Source organism: Oryctolagus cuniculus, chromosome 18, assembly GCF_051225735.1.
Source record: "Oryctolagus cuniculus isolate XC-2025 breed Fujian yellow rabbit chromosome 18, ASM5122573v1, whole genome shotgun sequence".
NCBI classification, from domain to species: domain Eukaryota; kingdom Metazoa; phylum Chordata; class Mammalia; order Lagomorpha; family Leporidae; genus Oryctolagus; species Oryctolagus cuniculus.
In genome coordinates, this window is record NC_142884.1 from 25,331,618 (window position 1) to 25,351,761 (window position 20,144).

General features: G+C 49.7%; 1 protein-coding gene across 21 annotated transcripts in view; it reads left to right on the plus strand.

The window, feature by feature from the left end:
* The first annotated feature begins 425 nt into the window (after nucleotides 1-425).
* The window catches only part of LOC100348543 (zinc finger protein 302), a 202,889-nt gene continuing 183,170 nt past the window's right edge, over nucleotides 426-20,144 (plus strand). For 2 of the 21 annotated variants that reach the window (XR_016224735.1, XR_016224734.1), the window contains exons 1-6: nucleotides 428-873; nucleotides 1,430-1,499; nucleotides 5,899-6,019; nucleotides 6,235-6,318; nucleotides 15,071-15,227; nucleotides 17,365-18,381. Coding sequence is in view for 17 of the 21 variants with exons in the window: in XM_089319141.1 (XP_089175267.1) it covers nucleotides 764-873; nucleotides 1,430-1,499; nucleotides 5,899-6,019; nucleotides 6,235-6,318; nucleotides 8,052-9,499 (1,833 nt within the window). In the remaining 4 variants the exon portion in view is untranslated. Of the gene's footprint in view, nucleotides 1,131-1,429; nucleotides 1,500-5,898; nucleotides 6,020-6,055; nucleotides 6,319-8,051; nucleotides 10,371-13,753; nucleotides 14,266-15,070; nucleotides 15,228-17,364; nucleotides 18,478-20,144 lie in introns of those variants that run through there. The other 19 variants (XR_016224737.1, XM_070063249.2, XM_089319156.1 and 16 more) reach the window with 19 other exon arrangements.

The following is a 20,144-nucleotide window of genomic DNA, read 5'->3' on the forward strand; positions in this document are numbered from 1 at the left end:
CACTGTGCGTCAGCCATTGCAGCTGATGGCATGCCTTCAAAGCTAGGGCTGCTACAGGGCTTACATGCCATAGCCCCCGGCCTATCAGTGGAGACGCACTGCCTAACGAATATCCTACCTGGTTTCTGACAAGAACATTCAGACACATGGTGTTTAATTGCAAACAGTAAATAATTTAAATTTAAAAAGAAAGCAGACAACCGACTCATGCAGCAACAGTAGTCTGACGTCCATCGCCCTTAGGACGCCGGGCTGGGTCGTGGGAGGGGGATTCTCCCCCGGGGTGAGGGCCCCTGCCTTGGGAGCGCTCACTGGAGTTCAGTGTTTCAAATCCTTCCGGGGCATGTACGGACCCTCGAATGACCCTTACTAGCACCGTGGAGTTGACGCGCCCGCACGGACTTCCGGGAAACGGCCCTGGTGGGCGGGGCAAAGCTGGACAGGCTGCAGTGCATTCTGGGAACTGGAGTCCCGGAAGGTGGGCGCTAAATACGACCTCCTGACCCGGACAGCGTGGCTGCCGGGCTGTGAACGAGAGGAGTCAGGGACGCCTGCAACTACCCGAGTGAAAAATGTACTTGTGAGCGCACGGATGACCCCGAAGACCTTGTCGCAGCCGCCCGACTTTCTGGGAAATGTAGTTTCGTGATCGGAGCGCCACTGTCCTCACACGCAAGCCGACTGCGTGCTACGATCCCGGCTGAGCCGCTGGGCGCGTCGCCCCCGCAGAGGCTCCTGGGAGGTGTGGTTTTCCGGTGCGCGAATGGCCGCCGTGCCGGACGCGGAGGACTCTGGGAAACTCGCGCGGCCGTGGGCGCCGCTCCTGGCTAGCCCCGCGGTCGTCGGCGGCTCGGCGCCGGCTCCTGGGATCCGGTAGGACGCCGGGCGGTGTGGTTCCCGGGGCCGGCGTCCACTCACGAGTGAGACACGGAGGTGCCGGCGGGGTCCCTCCCGGGAGTCCCGCAGCTGCGGGTCACGGGAGGCCGGCGGCGGGCGGCATCACGGGGGACCTCGGGCAGGACCGTCGCCTCTCCGGGGCTGCTGTGGGGCGCTCACCCCTCAGAGCCGCCGTGCGCGGGACGGGGCGAGAGAGCACGCACAGCACGCGCCCACGGCGGACGCCACAGAAGGTAGATCTGATGTCGCCCACTCGTGACCCCCAACAGATGAGGGGTGCAGCCTTGTCGCCGTTCAAGATGGAAGTTGGGATTCCGTGGGGGGTGGTGTCTGACGTTGCAGCTGTGTTCTGCGCGTGTGCCCCTGGTGTGTGGAGGGTTGCTGTCCCCGCAGGGGGCGACCCACGACCTGTGCCAGGACACACCCGCGAGTTCCCGGGGAGGGGACTGGCGTCCCAGTGCTGGCTGGCTGCAAGATAAGCCCGACTTTTGATCACTGTTTTTTTTTTTTTTCCTTTATTCTGTCTTCTCAGAACACTGCCCATTGGTAAGATAAGAGCTTGGATTGCTTGCATTTTTGGAAATTGCAAAGTGATGTTTCAGGTGAGTCTGTATGCCCCCACACCGTGGGACACTTGCTTCCCCGGATCTTGGGTGTTTGCTTTGCCTCCTCGGCCAGTCCTCACTCCGCGGCGGCCATTGACGGACCGGATCTCCGGCTCCCTTGGTTGTAAGAGAGGGTGGCACCTGCCAGAGAGCGCCACGGTACTGTCCTAGTGCCCTAGCTTTCTGCTGGAAGACTTGCTGTAGAGTCTTGTGCCCAAAGGAATTTCTTTTATTACAATTCAGAATGCAAACTTAGAATTTGAGGTTATTTACGGTTGCCGAAGCTGTATCACGTGGTCAGTGGCTGATGGGGCAGGCTTTTCGGTTGCACACGGGATGCCTGGAATTGTCCTTGATTCCTCCTTTTTACTTGGAAGGCCCGCTCAGGTACTGTCTTTGGAAATACTTAGGACCTGCCCACTGGTCTCCGTCACTGCCTTCACTGCTGCTGCCCTGGCCCCAGCTCCCTGCCTCATGGCAGGAGCCTCCTGGGTGGCTCTCCTGCTCTGCCCGCGCCCGCTCTGTCCTCGGGACAGCTGGTACGGTGGTCCCGTGGATACGTGGAATGCTGTCGTTCCTCGGCTGAAACATTTCAGCGGCCTTTTCTCAGAATAGAAGTCAGAGTTTCTCAGTGATTATAAAACTTTGTATAATTAGGCTGTTGCCTCTCTAATCCCACCTTCCTTTTCTTTCTCTTTAAAGATTTATTTATTTTGAAAGTCAGAGTTACACAGAGAGAAAAGGAGAGGCAGAGAGAGAGACAGAGAGAGAGGTCTTCCATCCACAAGTTCACTCACCATTTGGCCACAAGAGCCAGAGCTGGGCCAATCCGAAGCCAGGAGCCAGGAGCTTCTTCCGGGTCTCCCACGCGGGTGCAGGGGCCCAAGGACCTGGGCCATCTTCTACTGCTTTCCAGACCACAGCAGAGAGCTGGATCGGGAGTGGAGCAGCCGGGACTTGAACCAGGACCCATAGGGGATGCCGGCACTGCAGGCGGCGGCTTCACCCGCTACGCCAAAGTGCTGGCCCCTCACCTTCCTTTTCCGTTCCAGCCATGGCCTCCAGGTCTTGGAAGCTGCTGTGCCCGTACTATCTGCTTGGAATATTATTCGCCCAGACATGCACAGACCTCACTATTCCCTTTGTGTCTTTGCTCAGTGGTTACTTTATAAGTTGTGCTTCACAGAAGTGTATTTGAACTTGAAGTCACCCTCCCCCACCTGCTGCATGGTTGCGTTTCACAGCACCTGTCACTGACTGGCTAATAGGTTCAGGGTGTGCACGCGCTCATTGTTTGTCTCCTGCTGGGAGCTTGTTGATGGTTCTGTTTTCAGTGCCTGCAGGGATACTTGGCACAAAACAGATGTTGTGCGAGTAAAATTGGTGACCAAAACAGTGGAACAGAGTCATGGGGTGGCAGGTAAAACCTACACCGGAGCGGGCATGAGTCACGGACGTGCATGTTGGGCAGTCCGTTTTCTTGAGAAAATTAGATAATTAGAATGGAAAAAATCTTGTTTTAAAAAGTAAAAGCAAAATCATTTGTTGATTCATTGCCTAAACTCTTATGAAGTATCTGTTAGGAAAATTGAGTTTGGGTTGGGTGTATGCTGACATGCAGGACTTGATGGTCTTGTGCGAACTTTCTATGCTCCGTGTGTGTGCTATCCTGGGTAGTAGCCAGCAGCCCCACGTGACTTGGGCTGTGGCTGTTAGCAGCCAAGGAACTGAATATTAAATTTTATATACTTTGAAACATTTTAATGATTTAAGTTTTGTAGGTAGATTGAGGAGTGGCTGCTGCGTGGAGCAGTCAGAACTGGCAGAAAAGTAAGAGAGCGTAAGATCTGAAGGGAAGTGCTAGGACAGATTTCCCAAGTTCTTCTGGGAACAAAGATGAATGAACACCTGAGGAGACCACCTAAGGCTGCCCACGCCACGGAGGGGGATGCAGGTGGCCGCGTCCCCAGGGAATAGGCAGGAGCTGGGTTTGGTGGCCCACGGCACCAGGGAGGCAGAGGCAAGAACACACTCACACGACCTGAGAAGACACCTTGAGTGTAGTGGGTAGGCCCACGAGGATCTCTTTTTATTTTTATTTTTTTGACAGGCAGGAGTGGACAGTGAGAGAGAGAGACAGAGAGAAAGGTCTTCCTTTGCCGTTGGTTCACCCTCCAATGGCCACCGCGGCCGGCGTGCTGCAACCAGCGCACCGCGCCAATCCGATGGCAGGAGCCAGGTACTTATCCTGGTCTCCCATGGGGTGCAGGGCCCAAGCACTTGGGCCATCCTCCACTGCACTCCCGGGCCACAGCAGAGAGCTGGCCTGGAAGAGGGGCAACCGGGACAGAATCCGGCGCCCCGACCGGGACTAGAACCCGTTGTGCTGGCGCCGCAAGGCGGAGGATTAGCCTAGTGAGCCGTGGCGCCGGCCACAAGGATCTCTTAAGGATCTGCTCAAATTTCCTAAAGGGGTGGTTGGTTCTCAAATACGGGTGATTTTCTTCCCCTTTGGCTCCACTATAAGGGCCACTTGGTCATGTCGAGAGGCATTTCTGGGTTTTTTGGTTGCCATAACCAGGATGGCGGTGGGATGGGGGTAGAAACCAGGGATGCGGCTAATGCACAGGACAGCTCCTACCAGCCAGGAATTATGCAGCCCCGGATGTCAGAGGTGTCAAGGTTGAGGAACCCAGCTCTACACAGAGAGCAGAAGGTATCTCATGAGGGGGTGTGGATTTCCTTCTGCAAGCTGTTAATACAGTGACGTTAGTATATGTTCTGAACAGTGTGAAGTAGCTTTGCGTTTGTGGAATGAAACTTTTATGCATTTGACATAGTGTTGAGTTTTTAATTTGGTTTATGAGATGACATTTGTAGAAGCTAATCATTTAAAAACCATTATGGAAAGTAGGAAAAGATATGATAAGGCTGGAACAACCCTAATACCTGGGAGAGTGTACATATGAGCCAAAAGTAAAAAGGAATTTTCTTCCCTACTAAAAGGTGGAGACACCCCTGTTTTCTCAGCGCATTTCTTTGAGAAGGACTAATGATAGAACTGCCCCTCTGAGGCATGTGCACATCTTTCTAAAAGCTGCATAGGTCTCTTGCCAGTTTTACTGGTTTGTCAAGCTGTTCTTAAGGCCCTTGGGACCAATGTTTTGAAATGCAAACATTGAGGAAGACAGTACTCCCCCCACCATGTGTGTGTGTGTGTGAGAGAGAGAGAGAGAGAGAGAGAGAGAGAGAGTGTTTAACCTAGACTCCTGGTTCCCAAGTTGAAACCACCTGCTTAACATAAAGGGACTATAAATCTTATTTTTCCTTTGAAAAATAAAGGTGACTGACTAGCATGGTGGCCATTCCAGTTACAAGGAAGTGTAAGTAGCAGACTGTGCTGTGAAGCCTCTCACCTGAGGACAAGTTACCTGGACAACGTGCTCCGTCTGCTTGGCTCTGTGGACGGAGCTCGCGTCTGCTTGCCGACTCCTCAGTGGCTCGCCCCTGTGTTCGTGCTTGTTCAGGGGTGCGGCTGTTTACTTTCTGCTCTGCGTCTGTGGAGAGGGCTTTCTGCAGCGGCAGGGCATTTGATGTTTCAGTATTTCCCCAACTCCTGACAAACGCAAATCACCCCGTTTGAAGCCAAAGACCTCTGTCACTAGTCAGTAGCAACATGTACCAAAATGGCAGTGGCAGAAGGGGCAGGCTTTTGCTGCAGGCTTTATTTATTTATTTATTTGGCAGGTAGAGTTATAGACAGAGAGAGAAACAGAGAGAAAGGTCTTCCTTCTGTTGGTTCACTCCCCAAATGGCCGCTACCGCTGGCGCTGCGCCGATCTGAGGGCAGGAGCCAGGTGCTTCTCCTGGTCTCCCATGGGGTGCAGGGCCCAAGGACCTGGGCCATCCTCCACTGCCTTCCTGGGCCACAGCAGAGAGCTGGACTGGAAGAGGGGCAACCGGGACAGAATCCGGTGCCCCGACCAGGACTAGAACCCGGTGTGCTGGCGCCGCAGGCAGAGGATTAGCCAAGTGAGCCATGGCGCCGGCACCTGCTGCAGGCTTTTGATCCCACTTGGGATGCCTGGATTCGGGTCCTGGCTCAGCCCTCCGTTCCAGCCTCCTGCTAATGTGCATCTTGGGAGGTAGCAGATGACGGCTCAGGTACTTGGGTTCCTGCCACCCACACGGGAGACTCGATGGAATTCCTGGCTCTGGCCTTCAGCCCTCTGAGACTTGTGTCTTACCCTGGTTGTACAGCAAGCCTGTGATTGTGCAGTTACTACGTAACTGAGACCAGATTCTAGATCACTGCCTGAACCTGGTCTACAGGGGACCGCGGGGCAGTACAGTGAGGCCTGGGCGGTGGCCGAGCTAAACGTCCTTGCTGTTTCAGGTGACATTCAGTGATGTGGCTGTAGACTTCTCTCCTGAAGAGTGGGGATGGCTCAGTTCTGCACAGAGAGACTTATACAGGGAGGTGATGGTCCAGAATTACGAGAACCTCGTCTCTCTAGGTGAGGATATCTCTCCTTCCACTTCTCCTTCTCCAGGGGCCGTGGAGATGGTAAATGGCTGAATACCACGTTCCCAAGGAGCTGTTTAGCCCTTCTGTGCCGGGCCCTAAGCATGTCGTCCCATCTTAGTGAACACGCCTCCCTTTGCTGCCTTTTGTGGTGACCTCTGACCTCTGTGGCTGCAGTTTGAGCGAGTTCTGTCTTCCTACACACAGGCCTCTCCGTGGCTAAGCCATGTGTGGTCACTTTACTGGAGAATGGAAAAGAGCCCTGGATGGTGGAGAAAAACCTACCGAAAGGTACGTTTCCGACTAATCCTGTGAGTTAGGCGAAGGATGTCTCTGTGAAAGATGCTGGCAGTGGGAGTGGATGCATTTTAGGAGAGCTGTCTTTAGGGATTCCAGAGGTAAATTTCAAAATGATCGTTCCTCTTTTCCAAACTGTTACCTGTATTGCTTATGTCATCTAATCAAAATGAGATTTTTGTCATCATAATTTTTTGCCATCATAATAATTAAAAATGCTCTTTATTTGAAACAAAGCAGCACAAGAAACAACAACTCAGAAAGCCTGAACCTTTGTGACCCATAGGTAGTACTTAGGTTATTCTGTTGTCATTGTAATGGTTTAATGTAGTAGTATAAACTGTGCATTTTAATCATTAATCTGGCAGCAAACAGAATAATTGAAGGTTGGAGAAGAAGACTATGAGATAAAATGTCATTGTTCACATATATATAGTATAAAATGATGGCTTGGAACCCAGAATGACCTCCATATTTTCTTTCTGATAGTTTGCATTTTTTAAAAGATTTATTTATTTATTTTAAGATTTATTTAATTTATTTGAAAGACAGAGTTATAGAGAGAGAGGTCTTCCATCTGCTGGTTCACTCCCCAGATGGCTGCAATGGCTGGAGCTGTGCCGATCCGAAGCCAGGAGCCAGGAGCTTCTTCCAGGTCTCCCACGGGAGTGCAGGGGCCCAAGGACTTGGGCCATCTTCTACTGCTTTCCCAGGCCATAGCAGAGAGCTGGATTGGAAGAGGAGTAGTCGGGACTAGAACTGGTGTCCATATGGGATGCCAGTACTTCAGGCCAGGGCTTTAACCCTCTGCTCCACAGCGCCAGCCCCTATTTATTTATTTGAAAGTCAGAGTTACACACTGAGAGAGAAAAAGGTCTTCCATTCACTGGTTCATTCCCCAGATGGCTGCAACGGCTGGAGCTGTGCCGATCTGAAGCCAGAAGCCAGGAGCTTCCTCCAGGTCTCCCATGCAGGTGCAAGGACCCAAGGACTTGGGCCATCTTCCACTGCTTTCCCAGGCCACAGCAGAGAGCTGGATAGGAAATGGAGCAGCCGGGATGCGAACCAGCGCCCATGTGGGATGCTGGCACTGTAGGCGGCATACTTACCCGCTATGCCACAGCACCAGCCCTGCTTGCGTTTTTATTTTAACTGATTTCCTGTATTTACCCATTTCCCTAATGACACTCTTTTTGCCTCTGTGAGCTGTCTATGTTCCCTGTGAGCTTTGCTCAGAAATAGCTGAAATGTGGGACTTGTCAGAATCATGTGTTTTCCAGGGGTTTTATTTCTCCTCTTTCCATCCTAGAAATTTCTTTTTAAGAAGTAGAGCGGCCGGCGCCGCGGCTCACTAGGCTAATCCTCCGCCTTGCGGCGCCGGCACACCGGGTTCTAGTCCCGGTTGGGGCACCGGATTCTGTCCCGGTTGCCCCTCTTCCAGGCCAGCTCTCTGCTGTGGCCAGGGAGTGCAGTGGAGGATGGCCCAAGTGCTTGGGCCCTGCACCCCATGGGAGACCAGGATAAGTGCCTGGCTCCTGCCATCGGATCAACACGATGCGCCGGCCGCAACGCGCTGGCTGCGGCGGCCATTGGAGGGTGAACCAACGGCAAAGGAAGACCTTTCTCTCTGTTTCTCTCTCTCACTGTCCACTCTGCCTGTCAAAAAAAAAAAAAAAAAAAAAAAAAGTAGAGAAAAAGCACCACTTTACTTTCTTTATATATTTCAGATTGGGAACCAAGATGGGAAAGCAAGGAATTATCAACAAAAGGGGATTTTTATAATGAAGAGTCACCCCAAACAGAAATAGAAAGAACAGAAAAAACTGTAAAACCGAGTTGTGAATTTTCAAGTGCCAGTAAGGACCAGGAGTGCAGAGAGACAGAGGAGGGGAGGCCCAGGAGCCAGGGAACACATTTCAGACCAGTGCCTCTCCCCTGTAGAGAGAGCCCCACCGGGGAAGCTTTTAACAAGTGCAATGCGTTTAGAAGCACCTTCCACTTAAAGCCCACCCGTTCTGAACCGCACAGACTTTCTCCTGAAGCAAAGTTCCGAGCCTGTGACACGCTGAAGACAAGCCCACCAAGAACGTCTGTTGTCAGGAATGAGGGCGCCAGTGGCGGGAGGAAGCTTCTGAACTCTAATGAAGCTGCAGCGGCCTTCAACCGGGGCACATCGCTTAGCCTTCGCCAGACTTTGTGTAATCGAGAGAAAGGCTATGCATGTAGAGAATGTGGGAAAGCCTTTGGCAAATGGTCAGTCCTGAATCGCCACTGGAGAATTCATACAGGGGAGAAACCCTATGAGTGTCACGAATGTGGGAAGACTTTTAGCCACGGCTCATCCCTTACTCGACATCAGATAAGCCACAGCAGAGAGAAACCTTACAGATGCGCTGAATGTGGGAAGGCCTTCAGTCACGTCTCATCGCTTACGAATCATCAGAGCACTCACACTGGAGAGAAGCCGTATGAATGTACGCGCTGCGGGAAGTCTTTCAGTCGTGTCTCACATCTCATTGAACACCTGAGGATTCACACTCAAGAAAAACTCTATGAGTGTCCAGTGTGTGGGAAGGCCTTCATTCATAGGTCCTCTCTCATTCACCACCAAAAAATCCATACTGGAGAGAAACCGTATGAATGCAGCGACTGTGGGAAAGCCTTTTGCTGTAGCTCCCACCTTACTCGACATCAGAGGATTCATACCATCGAGAAGCAATATGAATGCAACCAGTGTCTGCAGAGCTTCAGTAGCCTCCCGCTTCTCATTCAGCATCAGAGTCTGCACACGGACGAAAGACCCTTTGAGTGTCAGAAATGCAGGAAGTCCTTCAGCCAGCCCGGATCACTGGATATGCATTTGAGAAATCACATCAGACTGACACCTTACGAATGCAGTGTTTGCGGGAAGGCCTTCAGTCACAGATCGTCCCTTCTTCAGCATCACAGAATCCACACTGGAGAGAAACCTTACGAATGTATTAAGTGTGGGAAGGCCTTCAGCTGTAGCTCCAACCTTACTGTGCATCAGAGAACTCACACTGGAGAGAAACCATATAAGTGTAGTGAATGCGGAAAAGCTTTCAGCAAAGGCTCCAATCTCACCGCCCATCAAAGAACCCATAACTGCGATAAAGCCAGTGAGTGTGGGAAAGTCGTCGGACCATTTGAATGAGTATGCATGTGAGAGACCAGGTGCGAGTGAAAGCAGGAATCAAAATAAACCTCAGCCGTAGATCCTAAGTCAGCAAAAGCCAAACTTCTGCCGGAGAGAAGCTCTATGAATGCAGAAAACTAGAAGTCCAAGTCCTTTAGTTTAAGTGCATTCCTCGTTGTACATTAAAGAGCTCCCGCAGTGTGAGACATGTTGCCAGGTGTCCACTAAGCTATCTTGCTAGACATCAGATTAACGGTAAGGCAACCTGCAGGGTTAGGCATTATGTCTAAATCTTGTTTGGCAGCAGCACTGTAAACAGAATCCTACAGGAGAGCAAGCAAGTTTATTATAAATAAATATACATTTCTCAGAGCAGTAACATAGTTTTGCTCTATGCTCTATAGAAAAAAATTTTTTTAAAGATTTATTTATTTATTTGCAAGTAAAAGTTACACAGAGAGAGAAGAGGCAGAGGAGAGAGAGAGGTCTTCTATCTGCTGGTTTGCTCCTCAAATGGCTGCAACAGCCGGAGCTGTGCTGATCCGGAGCCAGGAGCTTCCTCCGGGTCTCCCACGTGGATGCAGGGCCCCAAGGACTTGGGCCATCTTCTACTGCTTTCTCAGGTCACAGCAGAGAGCTGGATCGGAAGTGGAGCAGCTGGGACTCCAACCGGTGCCCACATGGGATGCCGGCACTGCAGACAGCAGCTTTACCTGCTACGCCACAGTGCCGGGCCCTAGAAATTATTTTTGACTAATGGTTATGTGCAAATATCTAGCCATCTAGTGGTTCCAGTAAATTGTACACTGTTGAAAATTAAAGCTGTCAAAGAAGTAAAAATAGTATTAATAAAATTTTTGGTCTCTAATAAAAATTATTTTGTATATAATGAACTCTCTGTGACTTTTGAAAAAAGTGTTACTACTTCTTGAAGAATTTGTTTTAGGCATACTATAGCCTTTAGTGGGAGATTAGAGTAGTGTTGACTGTGGGTGTGGTTTTTAACTGAATCTTACTGGGTGAGTGCTAATTATGTGATGAGCACTAGATTAGCTTTTTGTTACTATAACGAAGTACCCATGGCAACACACTGTCCAGAGGATAAGGCTCATTCAGCTCAGTTCGGAGGCGCACATCCAGGATGGTGCAGCTGCACCGGCAGTGGTAGAGCGTGGGGGGGACAGATCACAGGCACGCCGGCAGTAGAGAAAGTGCTGACGCAGGGAGCCCTGGGGAGAACCACCTGCTGCAGGCGCGTCCCCAGAGACCTACGGGCCTCCCGCGAGGTCCACATCCTGAACACCATCCTGGGTTGTCGCTAACCTCTTGGTTCCATTAGCGTATGACTCTGGGTTTTCACGCCCAGCATGTGGTTTATTAATTTTTTTTGTAAAGATTTATTTATTTGAAAGGCAGAGTTGCAGAGGCAGAGAGAGAGATCGTCCCACCCGCTGGTTCACTCCTTAAATGGCCACAATGGCTGGAGCTGGGCCAATCCAAAGCCAGGAGCCTGAAGCTTGTTTCCAGGTCTCCCACGTGGGTGCAGGGGCCCAAGCACTTGGGCCATCTTCCACTGCTTTCCCAGGCCACAGCAGAGAGCTGGATCGGAAGTGGAGCAGCCGGGACTCGAACTGACACAAGGCACCTCGCCTGGTGGAGAGGTGGGGCTCTGCTCAGTGAGCCCAGACTCCCTGAGTCCTCAGCGTCACCTCTAGTACCGGGTCCCCTGGCGAGGTACAGCGGCTCTCGCTTTCCCTGGGGCCAGCGCTGGGGCACGCGGCTTAAGCTGCTGCATGCAACACCAGACTGCTGGTGTGAGTCTGTTCCGCTTCCAAGTCGGCTCTCTGCTAATACTCAAGTATTTGGGCCCTGCCACCCTTGTGGGAGACCTGGTTGGAATTCCTGGCTTCGGCCTGGCTTAACCTTGGCTCTTGGGGCCATTTAGGGGAGTGAAACAGCAGATGAAAGATCTCTTTGTCTCTCCCCGTCTGTTTGCTTGCCCTTCAAATAAATAAACAAAAATAAATAATTATTTAAAAAAAAAAAAAGGTTACAACCATGACTTTGAAGGTCGCTGGTGCTTGGAAAGTGTGTTCATTAGTGTTGGACCAGTCAGGTGCATTAGAGCCTGTTGCTGAAGATCTAGGAAGACCCAAGGCACTTATCACATAGCATTTTCTGGGAGCCTACCTTTGTGCTCGGCAGGCACTGCTTTAAATAGACTGCATTAGAGCATAAAGCCTTCCCTGTAAAAGTCATTGACAAAAGACACAATAACAAGGCCACGAGACTTGAGAGGTGCAGAAAGTAAGCAGTGTGACGAGAAAGACGCACGTGGAAAAAATAAATACAGGATGGTTACCGCCGCACCAGTGAGCCTCCCCAGTCTCCCTGTGGGCCTGTCACAAGGGCTACATATTAACGCAGCTCTGGATTCGAACTCAGCCTGCTGAGACTACACTCGCCCACTTCTCAATGTCTGCATTCTGGTTGTGAGAATTTGAAAAATAACCTTAAAGGAAACATTAAGTGCTTTGGGCAGCCTTGAGATTTTAGGTAGGCACTTCAAGGACGGAAACTAAAGGCTGAGGTTCCAGGCAGCTAAAAGCCTAAAAAAACCAACAAAAAGGAAAAACAACAACATTGTTGCTTTAGGTGCCTGTGAACTGGCCTCAGGAGGAGAGGTAAGAAAAGGACATTTAAACCTGTGTGCTGAACAAACGCCAGGCCCAGCAAACATACGCTCATTCTAGATTGTTTAACCCTTTCAAGCAAACCCAGGGGGCGGGCATCTGGCCTCGCGGGAAGGATGCCAGGCAGGGCACCTGCACCCCACGCTGCAGTTGGTGCTTGTGTTTGATTCTGCGTCTGGCCCTTGAGGAACTCCTGATACTGCAGACCATGAGAGGCACCGATGATGGCGCCAGCGGTTGGGCTCCTGCCACCCAGCTCCCAGTCTTGGCCTAGCCCAGCCCTGGCTGTTGGGAGATGAATCAGCAGCTGAGTGTGCACTCTTCTCTGTCTCTCAGACAACTAAAGATTTAAAAATAAACAAGCAAAAATGAACCCCCACATACACTGGGAGAAAACAACAGGTATTCAGCTAAATTACATATAGCTATTGAATACTGTATGTAAGTATATACTAATTTATATAAATTAAATATATAAATTATAACAAAGTTCCATAATTTGGTTCAATTGTAAAGCCAAAACTTAAGTACTAAGTTATATTAGAATTTATAGAGTAAAAATAAAAAGAGCAATGATTGGCTTTTGTGCCTTTCAAGATGTTAAAATGTTAAAAACACCTGCTAAAATGTATCAAAAGGAAACTTTGCACTTAATCTATATTGGGGTTCAAAATTATAGTTACAGCCATGGATTCCATTAAGTTTAAACAGTATGCCTCCTATAATCTTACAAAGTGAGTACACAGAAAGTAGAGGAAAAATTAGACAAGTTTCATTTTAAACGTAGACTTGCAGGGCCGGCGCTGTGGTGCAGTGGATTAAAGCCCTGGCCTGAAGCGCCAGCATCCCATGTGGGTGCCAGTTCTAGTCCCAGCTGTTCCACTTCCGATCCAGCTCTCTGCTATGGCCTGGGAAAGCAGTAGAAGATGGCCCAACTGCTTGGGCCCCTGCACCCACGTGGGAGACCTGGAAGAAGCTCCTGGCTTCGGCTCAGTGCAGCTCTGGCCGTTGAGGCCATGTGGGGAGTGAACCAGCGGATGGAAGACCTCTCTGTCTCTACTTCTCTCTGTAACTCTTTCAAACAAATAAAATAAATCTTTTTTTAAAAAAAGTAGACTTGCCTAAATTTCTATAATCATAGCCGTGCCCACTACCACAGGACACCCCTTGTTGGAGCACAGATCCTGGAACACAATAAATCAGAAGGTAAACTCTTCAACACTTAGAAGCAGACTTGATAAAATAAGACCTCATGGGCCCCTAATTAAAATAGTCAACATGGCCCAATACAGGTTACAACAGGGTCTTCAAAAGCTCATAGGAAACCAAACTAATAAAGGGGTGACTGTCCCCACCATTTCCCCATTTGACATCCTGACCTTGCCTGTTCTTAAATGTGGGGGTTGGGGGGAGAAGGTAGTGGGAGGCACCTCATGTGCAGGATTACTACAACCTTAATGCTGTGTTCCTGTCAGTAGCTAATATTATCAAAATTACTGATGCTATTCAATCAACTGCTGGCGCATCGTTTGCTTGTGTACATTTGGCTAACATGTTCTGTTCATGCCTATTCCAACAGTCTCTTGACCTCTTTTACCTTCACTTCCAAAGCTGACGTGTTCTGGGTGACCCGTGGGGAGCCTCAACAGTTCTGCCACACACGATCCTTGTGGACAAGGTTGTAGCTATGTACAGAGGCTCACATCTGGAGAAGCCATCACTGCAGGCAGCATCTCCCCAGCTTAAGATGTTGGTGGGGCCAGCGCTGTGGCACAGAGGGTTAACGCCCTGGCCTGCAGTGCAGCATCCCATATGGGTGCCGGTTCAAGACCCGGCTGCTCCTCTTCCGATCCAGCTCTCTGCTATGGCCTGGGAAAGCAGTAGAAGATGGCCCAAGTCCTTGGGGCCCTGCATCCATGTGGGAGACCTGGAAACAAGCTTCAGGCTCCTGGCTTTGGATCAGCCCAGCTCTGGCCGTTGCGGCCAAATGGGGAGTGAACCAGCGGATGGAAGACCCCCCCCCCGCCTCCACCGCGCCTCTCCTCTCTCTGTGTAACTCTGACTTTCAAATAAATAAAATAAATCTTAAAAGATTTTGGCATTGTAGATGAGTTCACCTCCTGTGCCAGGGACAACTTTACCCAAGACACCAAACTACCCAGTGATGCCCGTGGACACGAGGTAATTTTGCTTTCCTTTCCTTCGACACTAACGGTTCTGTTTCGGAGCACTCTGTCTGCCTATTCCCATGTTCCTGTTCTATTCCTTGCTCTGTGTCAAAATGTACAGCCTACACGCCAATACCTAAAGAAAATCTAGTAGAGATTACTACCATCTCTGCCGTTCTGAAACGTGGTAGGAATGACCGCTTCCCTAGGAGACGTGTGCCTCTCAGCAAAGCCCTCGGCCCTGCAAAGAGAATTCTCCACTCCCTGGTGACTTCTCCGGTCACTCTTCCGGCTTGATTACACACGAATACCCCGCTTCTTACATACAGTTTACTGACCAACTGTTACAACCTCCAACAACCGCTGGGCCATCATCTTCATGGGCACATCTTCTAACACACCTCACAACTCCATCAAGGTATTGTTAGAGACCTAAAAGGTCTTGGGTCTATTTTTTTGTCTACTACCATATAAACAGAAAGCCCCCCAAGCCCCATTTGCTTGAGTATATCACTTGTTTTCATTCTTTTGTTAAAGATTTATTTATTTGAAAGTCAGAGTTACAGAGAGAGGTAGAGAAGCAGTGAAGGCATTTAATAACACAGCTGAATATTCCGGCAGGTTTCCTTAAATCCAGAGGTAGCTGACCTGTGCTTTTGGTTTTCTCCCACAAAGTGGAGTGCCTGATATGAACCAAATGATAAAACTTCACCAAAGCTTCTTCCTAGGTGTCTTCATCAAAGTTTACCTTCTGTGGCTGCATCAAGCTGTCCCACAGTCTAGGAGGGAAGCACTGCCCACCCAACATGAGGACTGTTAATGACGAGATACCACAGCATCACTCTATTACACTGATTTTCCTGTCGCATCCGTGTCCCCAGCCAGGTGAGCCGATGCACCAGTGTGGCGAGCACGGCCCTGACGCAGGCTGCCTGCACCTTTCACCTGTGTACTTCATCCTGACACCCAGTAAGGGCCCTCGCCGTGGGTCCTTGTTCTCTCGGCTCTCTGGGCCTGTTCCCTGGGTGCTTACCCTGGTGCTGTCCCTTCCCCCTCTGTGCAGCCTCCTGGTGTCGGAAAATGGCTGTCTCTCTAGGACTTGGGAGTGTAACACATGTTCTTCAGACCTCTTGTGTGGTGCCTGACTGGCCATCCTGTGAACAAACAATTTAAATAGTTTCAACAACAAAGGGATCATAAGAAATATGCAACCCAAAGCCAGAAAAAGGAGAAAAAGTTAATATAGAGCAGGATAAAGAGAAAACCAATAGCAAAATGGCATAGTGAAAAGCCCAAAACTATGGACAAACTGAATGTAAAGGTTGTAAATGCTGTAAATAAAAGACAGCTTTTTCAGAGCAGGTAAAAAGTAAGAAATAACGTGCCTACAAGGAAACCACTTTAAATATAAAGATACAAACAGTCAAAGCACAGAGACACACCATGGTAACCGTAATGCCACATAAAACTAACTTCAGAGCAAAGAAGATCACCTAAATATTTATACACCTAATAAAAAACACTTAAATATAAAGATAAGATGACAGGTAAGCTAGGAGGAATAGATAGACCTACACTCACAGCAGAGGGATCTTTAAAGCCCACTCTCTGTGTGGTTGATAAACAGGGACAGGGAGGGTGCAGAGACAGCGCTCTCGACCGCCTACACCCACTCGGCACTCAGAGACGCTCCGCTCAGAGAGCACAGCCTGCGTGATGTTCCATGCACTTGGACTAATCACCAAAATATACATGTTCCGGGTCATAGAGCAAATCTCAGTAAAGAGTTTCAAGCTATACAAAGTATGTGCCCGGATCACAGTCAACGTAAGATAAATTCCACAGACCAAAGAAGACACTGAAAGGGAATTTCAAAATTATTAGTACTGATTGAAATCAAAATGTATGTCAAAATTTATGTTACTAAGTAAGCATTTAGAGAGAAATTTGTAGTGCTAAAAGCCTGCGTAGGAAAAGAAAAAGGCCTGGAATTAATGACCTAAGCTTAGGTTGAGAAATGTCCACCCCGAAAGTAGAACAACTACAGAATTTTTAGGAAACAGGAGAGAATACTTAGGTACTTGCTAAAATTACCCAGAGCAATCCAGGGCAACAGGGCAGTCAGAGGCGAACCCAGATTTTCACGGTGCTGTTGATCTGGCCCTGCTACTCCGCCCAGATTACAAAGCTACTCTGTGAATTGCCGCTCTGTCTGTGAAGCCACTTTTACCTTGAGCTGCTTCCTCCAACAAGCAAGCTCTTGCCAGCTTCTCTGTCCCGGGTTCCTGCCTGCCTCCGTGTCTGCGCGTCACCTGGTTTACTACCGGTTCACGTTCCCATGCTTTTTCAAGTTCAGCAGCTACCTTCCTACTCTTAAGAGAACACAGAGATCTAGGGAGGGGTGACATGGGCAAGGACACCCACCCAATCTTGTCATCAGTAAATGGCCTGAAATCCCAGCCCATCCCCAGAAAGCAGGCTGTCAGCTGGCAAATTGGACTGAAGGTATAGCCACACGAAGGAGAGTGAGACCTTCAAGATCTGATGCTTTTCCGATGAACAGAAAATGGAACATACTGACTATGCACATTTTTTGTGACTTCTCGATTTGTGAATTCATCTATTCACTAAATGTATTTGTACCCCTCAAATTAATACTCAAAGAACTCTGGCGGTCATGTGCGGAGCAGCAGAAGTGTTGACTTGTCCACCGTTCATATTACTGGCTGAGGCACACAATGGTGCTGTATTATTTCAAAGCTCACACTTTGAAGCATCTTTTTCAGTCTGTTTGGTGCATTCCCTCTCTCTCTCTCTCTCTCTCTCTCTCTCTGTGTGTGTGTGTGTATGTGTGATTTTGCTATTAAAAATTGCCACCAAGTGTAGTGCCGAGGTGGCGTCTAATGTTCCTACGTGCAGAAAGTGCCCAGTGAAGAGAATGTGTGTGTCAGAGAAGCTTCCTTCAGTTACGGGTTATGCCGCTGTTGGCGCTAAGTTCAATGCTTGTCAATCAACCCTACAGGGCCACCAGACAGGCGCAGCAGAATCGCCCGTTTAGAATGAGGCTGGTTCAGAAAGTGCGAAAAGCAACATCTACGTGAGGCTGCGGGAAACATGGAAGAGGCCAACTTGTGAATTCGTATGATGATGACCAGTTTCACAAAGCATGCAAGACAGCATCTCTGAGGGTGAAAGTCAAAGGCACTTAGAGTTACGATATTCAGATCAGAAAAGTGGGAACCTCAGCTTGACCCACTGGTTCTACATGTCAAGTGGTAACACAGGACAAAGGATGTCAACGCTGCAGGTGAAGCACATTCTGCAGATCAGAAAGACGCACTTTGGAAAAGGGTTTGGTGGAAACAGGATTCAGTGTTGAGGAGCCTGGCCCGCTTTGTGAGGTCCTGGGCAAATGAACCTACTCAACCCACACGGCCTCCCAATCCCTGACTTTAAGTCATGCAGAGGTCACCCAGACTTGCTGCTGTGTGAGAATACCAGATGACATTCAATGTGAACCTGACTTTGCAAAGGACCCCAGATCCACAGGAAACAGAGGGAAAACCCTGATCTGTATGCCAGTCCATGGTGAGTAGAACAGATATGCATGGTAACATCAGAAACATTCTAGGATTGGCCCCACAACCGCTTTATCCAAGCTGAATACCATCTCCATGGCAAAAACGCTGCCTTCACGTTCCTATTACTTCTGGATATCGCCTCATTGCCATGGAGAACTTGCAAATTCCCACTCCACCCTAAATGTTCTTTTCAAGCCCCAAACACTGTACCTGCCATCCAACCTCTTCATCAGAGTGTGTGCTTAAAGGCTTTCGTATACACAACGTGAAGGAACTTTACAGCAAAGCTCGTGCGGCTCGCGACACCAGCAAGGGAAGCACCGGACTACTGACAGCCAGACTATCAGACATGGCTGCGCTGGCCAGCTTGGGATACTGTCAAGCAGGCTATTACTGATAACTGCTGAGAAAACGTTTGACTGGCTGGACTTATGAAAAGTATTTGAAGGCTCTGAAAGGTAAGGAAAATATAAAGAAAAAAACCTCCCATAAAGCAATTGCTGTTAACACATTCCATACAGTACAGTGAGACAATAAAAATGATCCTACAGTGACAGATGAGTGGAAAAAGCTTCAATGATAAGAAACGAGGAGGGGGCCGGCGTTGCAGTGTAGTGGGTAAAGCTGTCGCCTGCAGTGCTGGCATCGCATATGGGAGTCGGTTCGATTCCGGCTGCTCCACTTCCTATCCAGCTCCCTGCTAATGCGCCTGGGAAAGCAGTGGAGGATGGCCCAAGTCCTTGGGCCCCTCCACCCACCTTGGGGCCCAGAAGAAGCTCCTGGCTGTGGATGTGCCCAGCTCTGGCTGTTACAGCCATTTGTGGAGTGAACCAGTGGGTGGAAGACCTCTCTCTCTCTCTCTTTCTCTCTCTCTGTAACTCTTTCAAATAAATAAAATAAATCTTTAAAGAGGGCCCAAGTCCTTGGGCCCCTGCACCTGTGTGGGAGATCTGGAAGAAGCTCCTGGCTTCGGATCAGCCCACCTCCGGCCACTGCAGCCATTTGGGGAGTGAACCAGAAGATGGAAGACCTCTCTCTCTGCCTGTGCCTGTCTAACTCCACCTTTCAAGTGAATAAATAAATCTTTTTAAAAAAAGAAATGTGGAGGAAAGTTTGGCAGAGAAAGTGCTGGGGGACACGAGGGAAGACCTAGATGGGATGGTAAAACAGAACACTGAAGTCAGCAGTGAGGAGAAGGCTGTGAAAGTCAGCTGGGGACTCCAGGAACCGTCCCTCTCGGGGCAGCCAAAACATCACAAATCAGCAGACTCAAAGTCAAGTCAGCCAGAGACACGTGCTTAACGAGAAGAGGCAGGATTTGAACCCAGATCCCTCCGGCCTGGGGTGTCAGGTGGATCATCACCGTGAATCCACAGTGACACGGGCAAGGAACCTTTCCAGGGACCTTCCCAGTTAAGACAATTTCAGCCACTCTGGAAACTGCTTCCAGGGCCATGCAAGAGCCACGAGGAGGTGCCAGCCGCCTGGCGCCCCGCAGGGCTCCAACAAGCTCTCCATGCCCGCAACTGGCAGCTGGGAGACTGTGGGCTCCGGGGAATATCTCAACACGAGCTACCAGCCCAGCCTTTGTCTTTTAGCCACTGTCAAGGCTTCCCTAAGGGATCGCTGTGCAAGCTCTCCACGACTCGGGTGCCCAAGGATGGTGTGAAAGCCAGGATGTCTGTCCTAGCAGGGAGGCGACGGTGGGCTGTGATGACAGCAAACGTGCTGGAACTTTCTGGAACATTCTGGTACTCAGGGTCTGTTTATATCCCCAGAGACACAACATTCCAGGACACTATCAGTAATGAGCATCATAGGGGAATCACTTTTTAAATACAAGTAACTGTTAAACAGGAAAATGGACTCACTACTGTTAAGTTGCAAGCCAAGACATCTGTAATAAACAGGTGGCGTCTGCGAAGGTAAATGCAGTCACTATCCCGTCTTCCGGGGACGCAAAGGACTTTCTACTCTTATTTTTTATTTATTTATTTTTTTTTTTTTTACAGGCAGAGTGGACAGTGAGAGAGAGGGACAGAGAGAAAGGTCTTCCTTTGCTGTTGGTTCACCCTCCGATGGCCGCTGCGGCCGGCGTGCTGCGGCCAGTGCATCACGCTGATCCGATGGCAGGAGCCAGGTGCTTCTCCTGGTCTCCCATGGGGTGCAGGGCCCAAGCACTTGGGCCATCCTCCACTGCACTTCCTGGCCACAGCAGAGA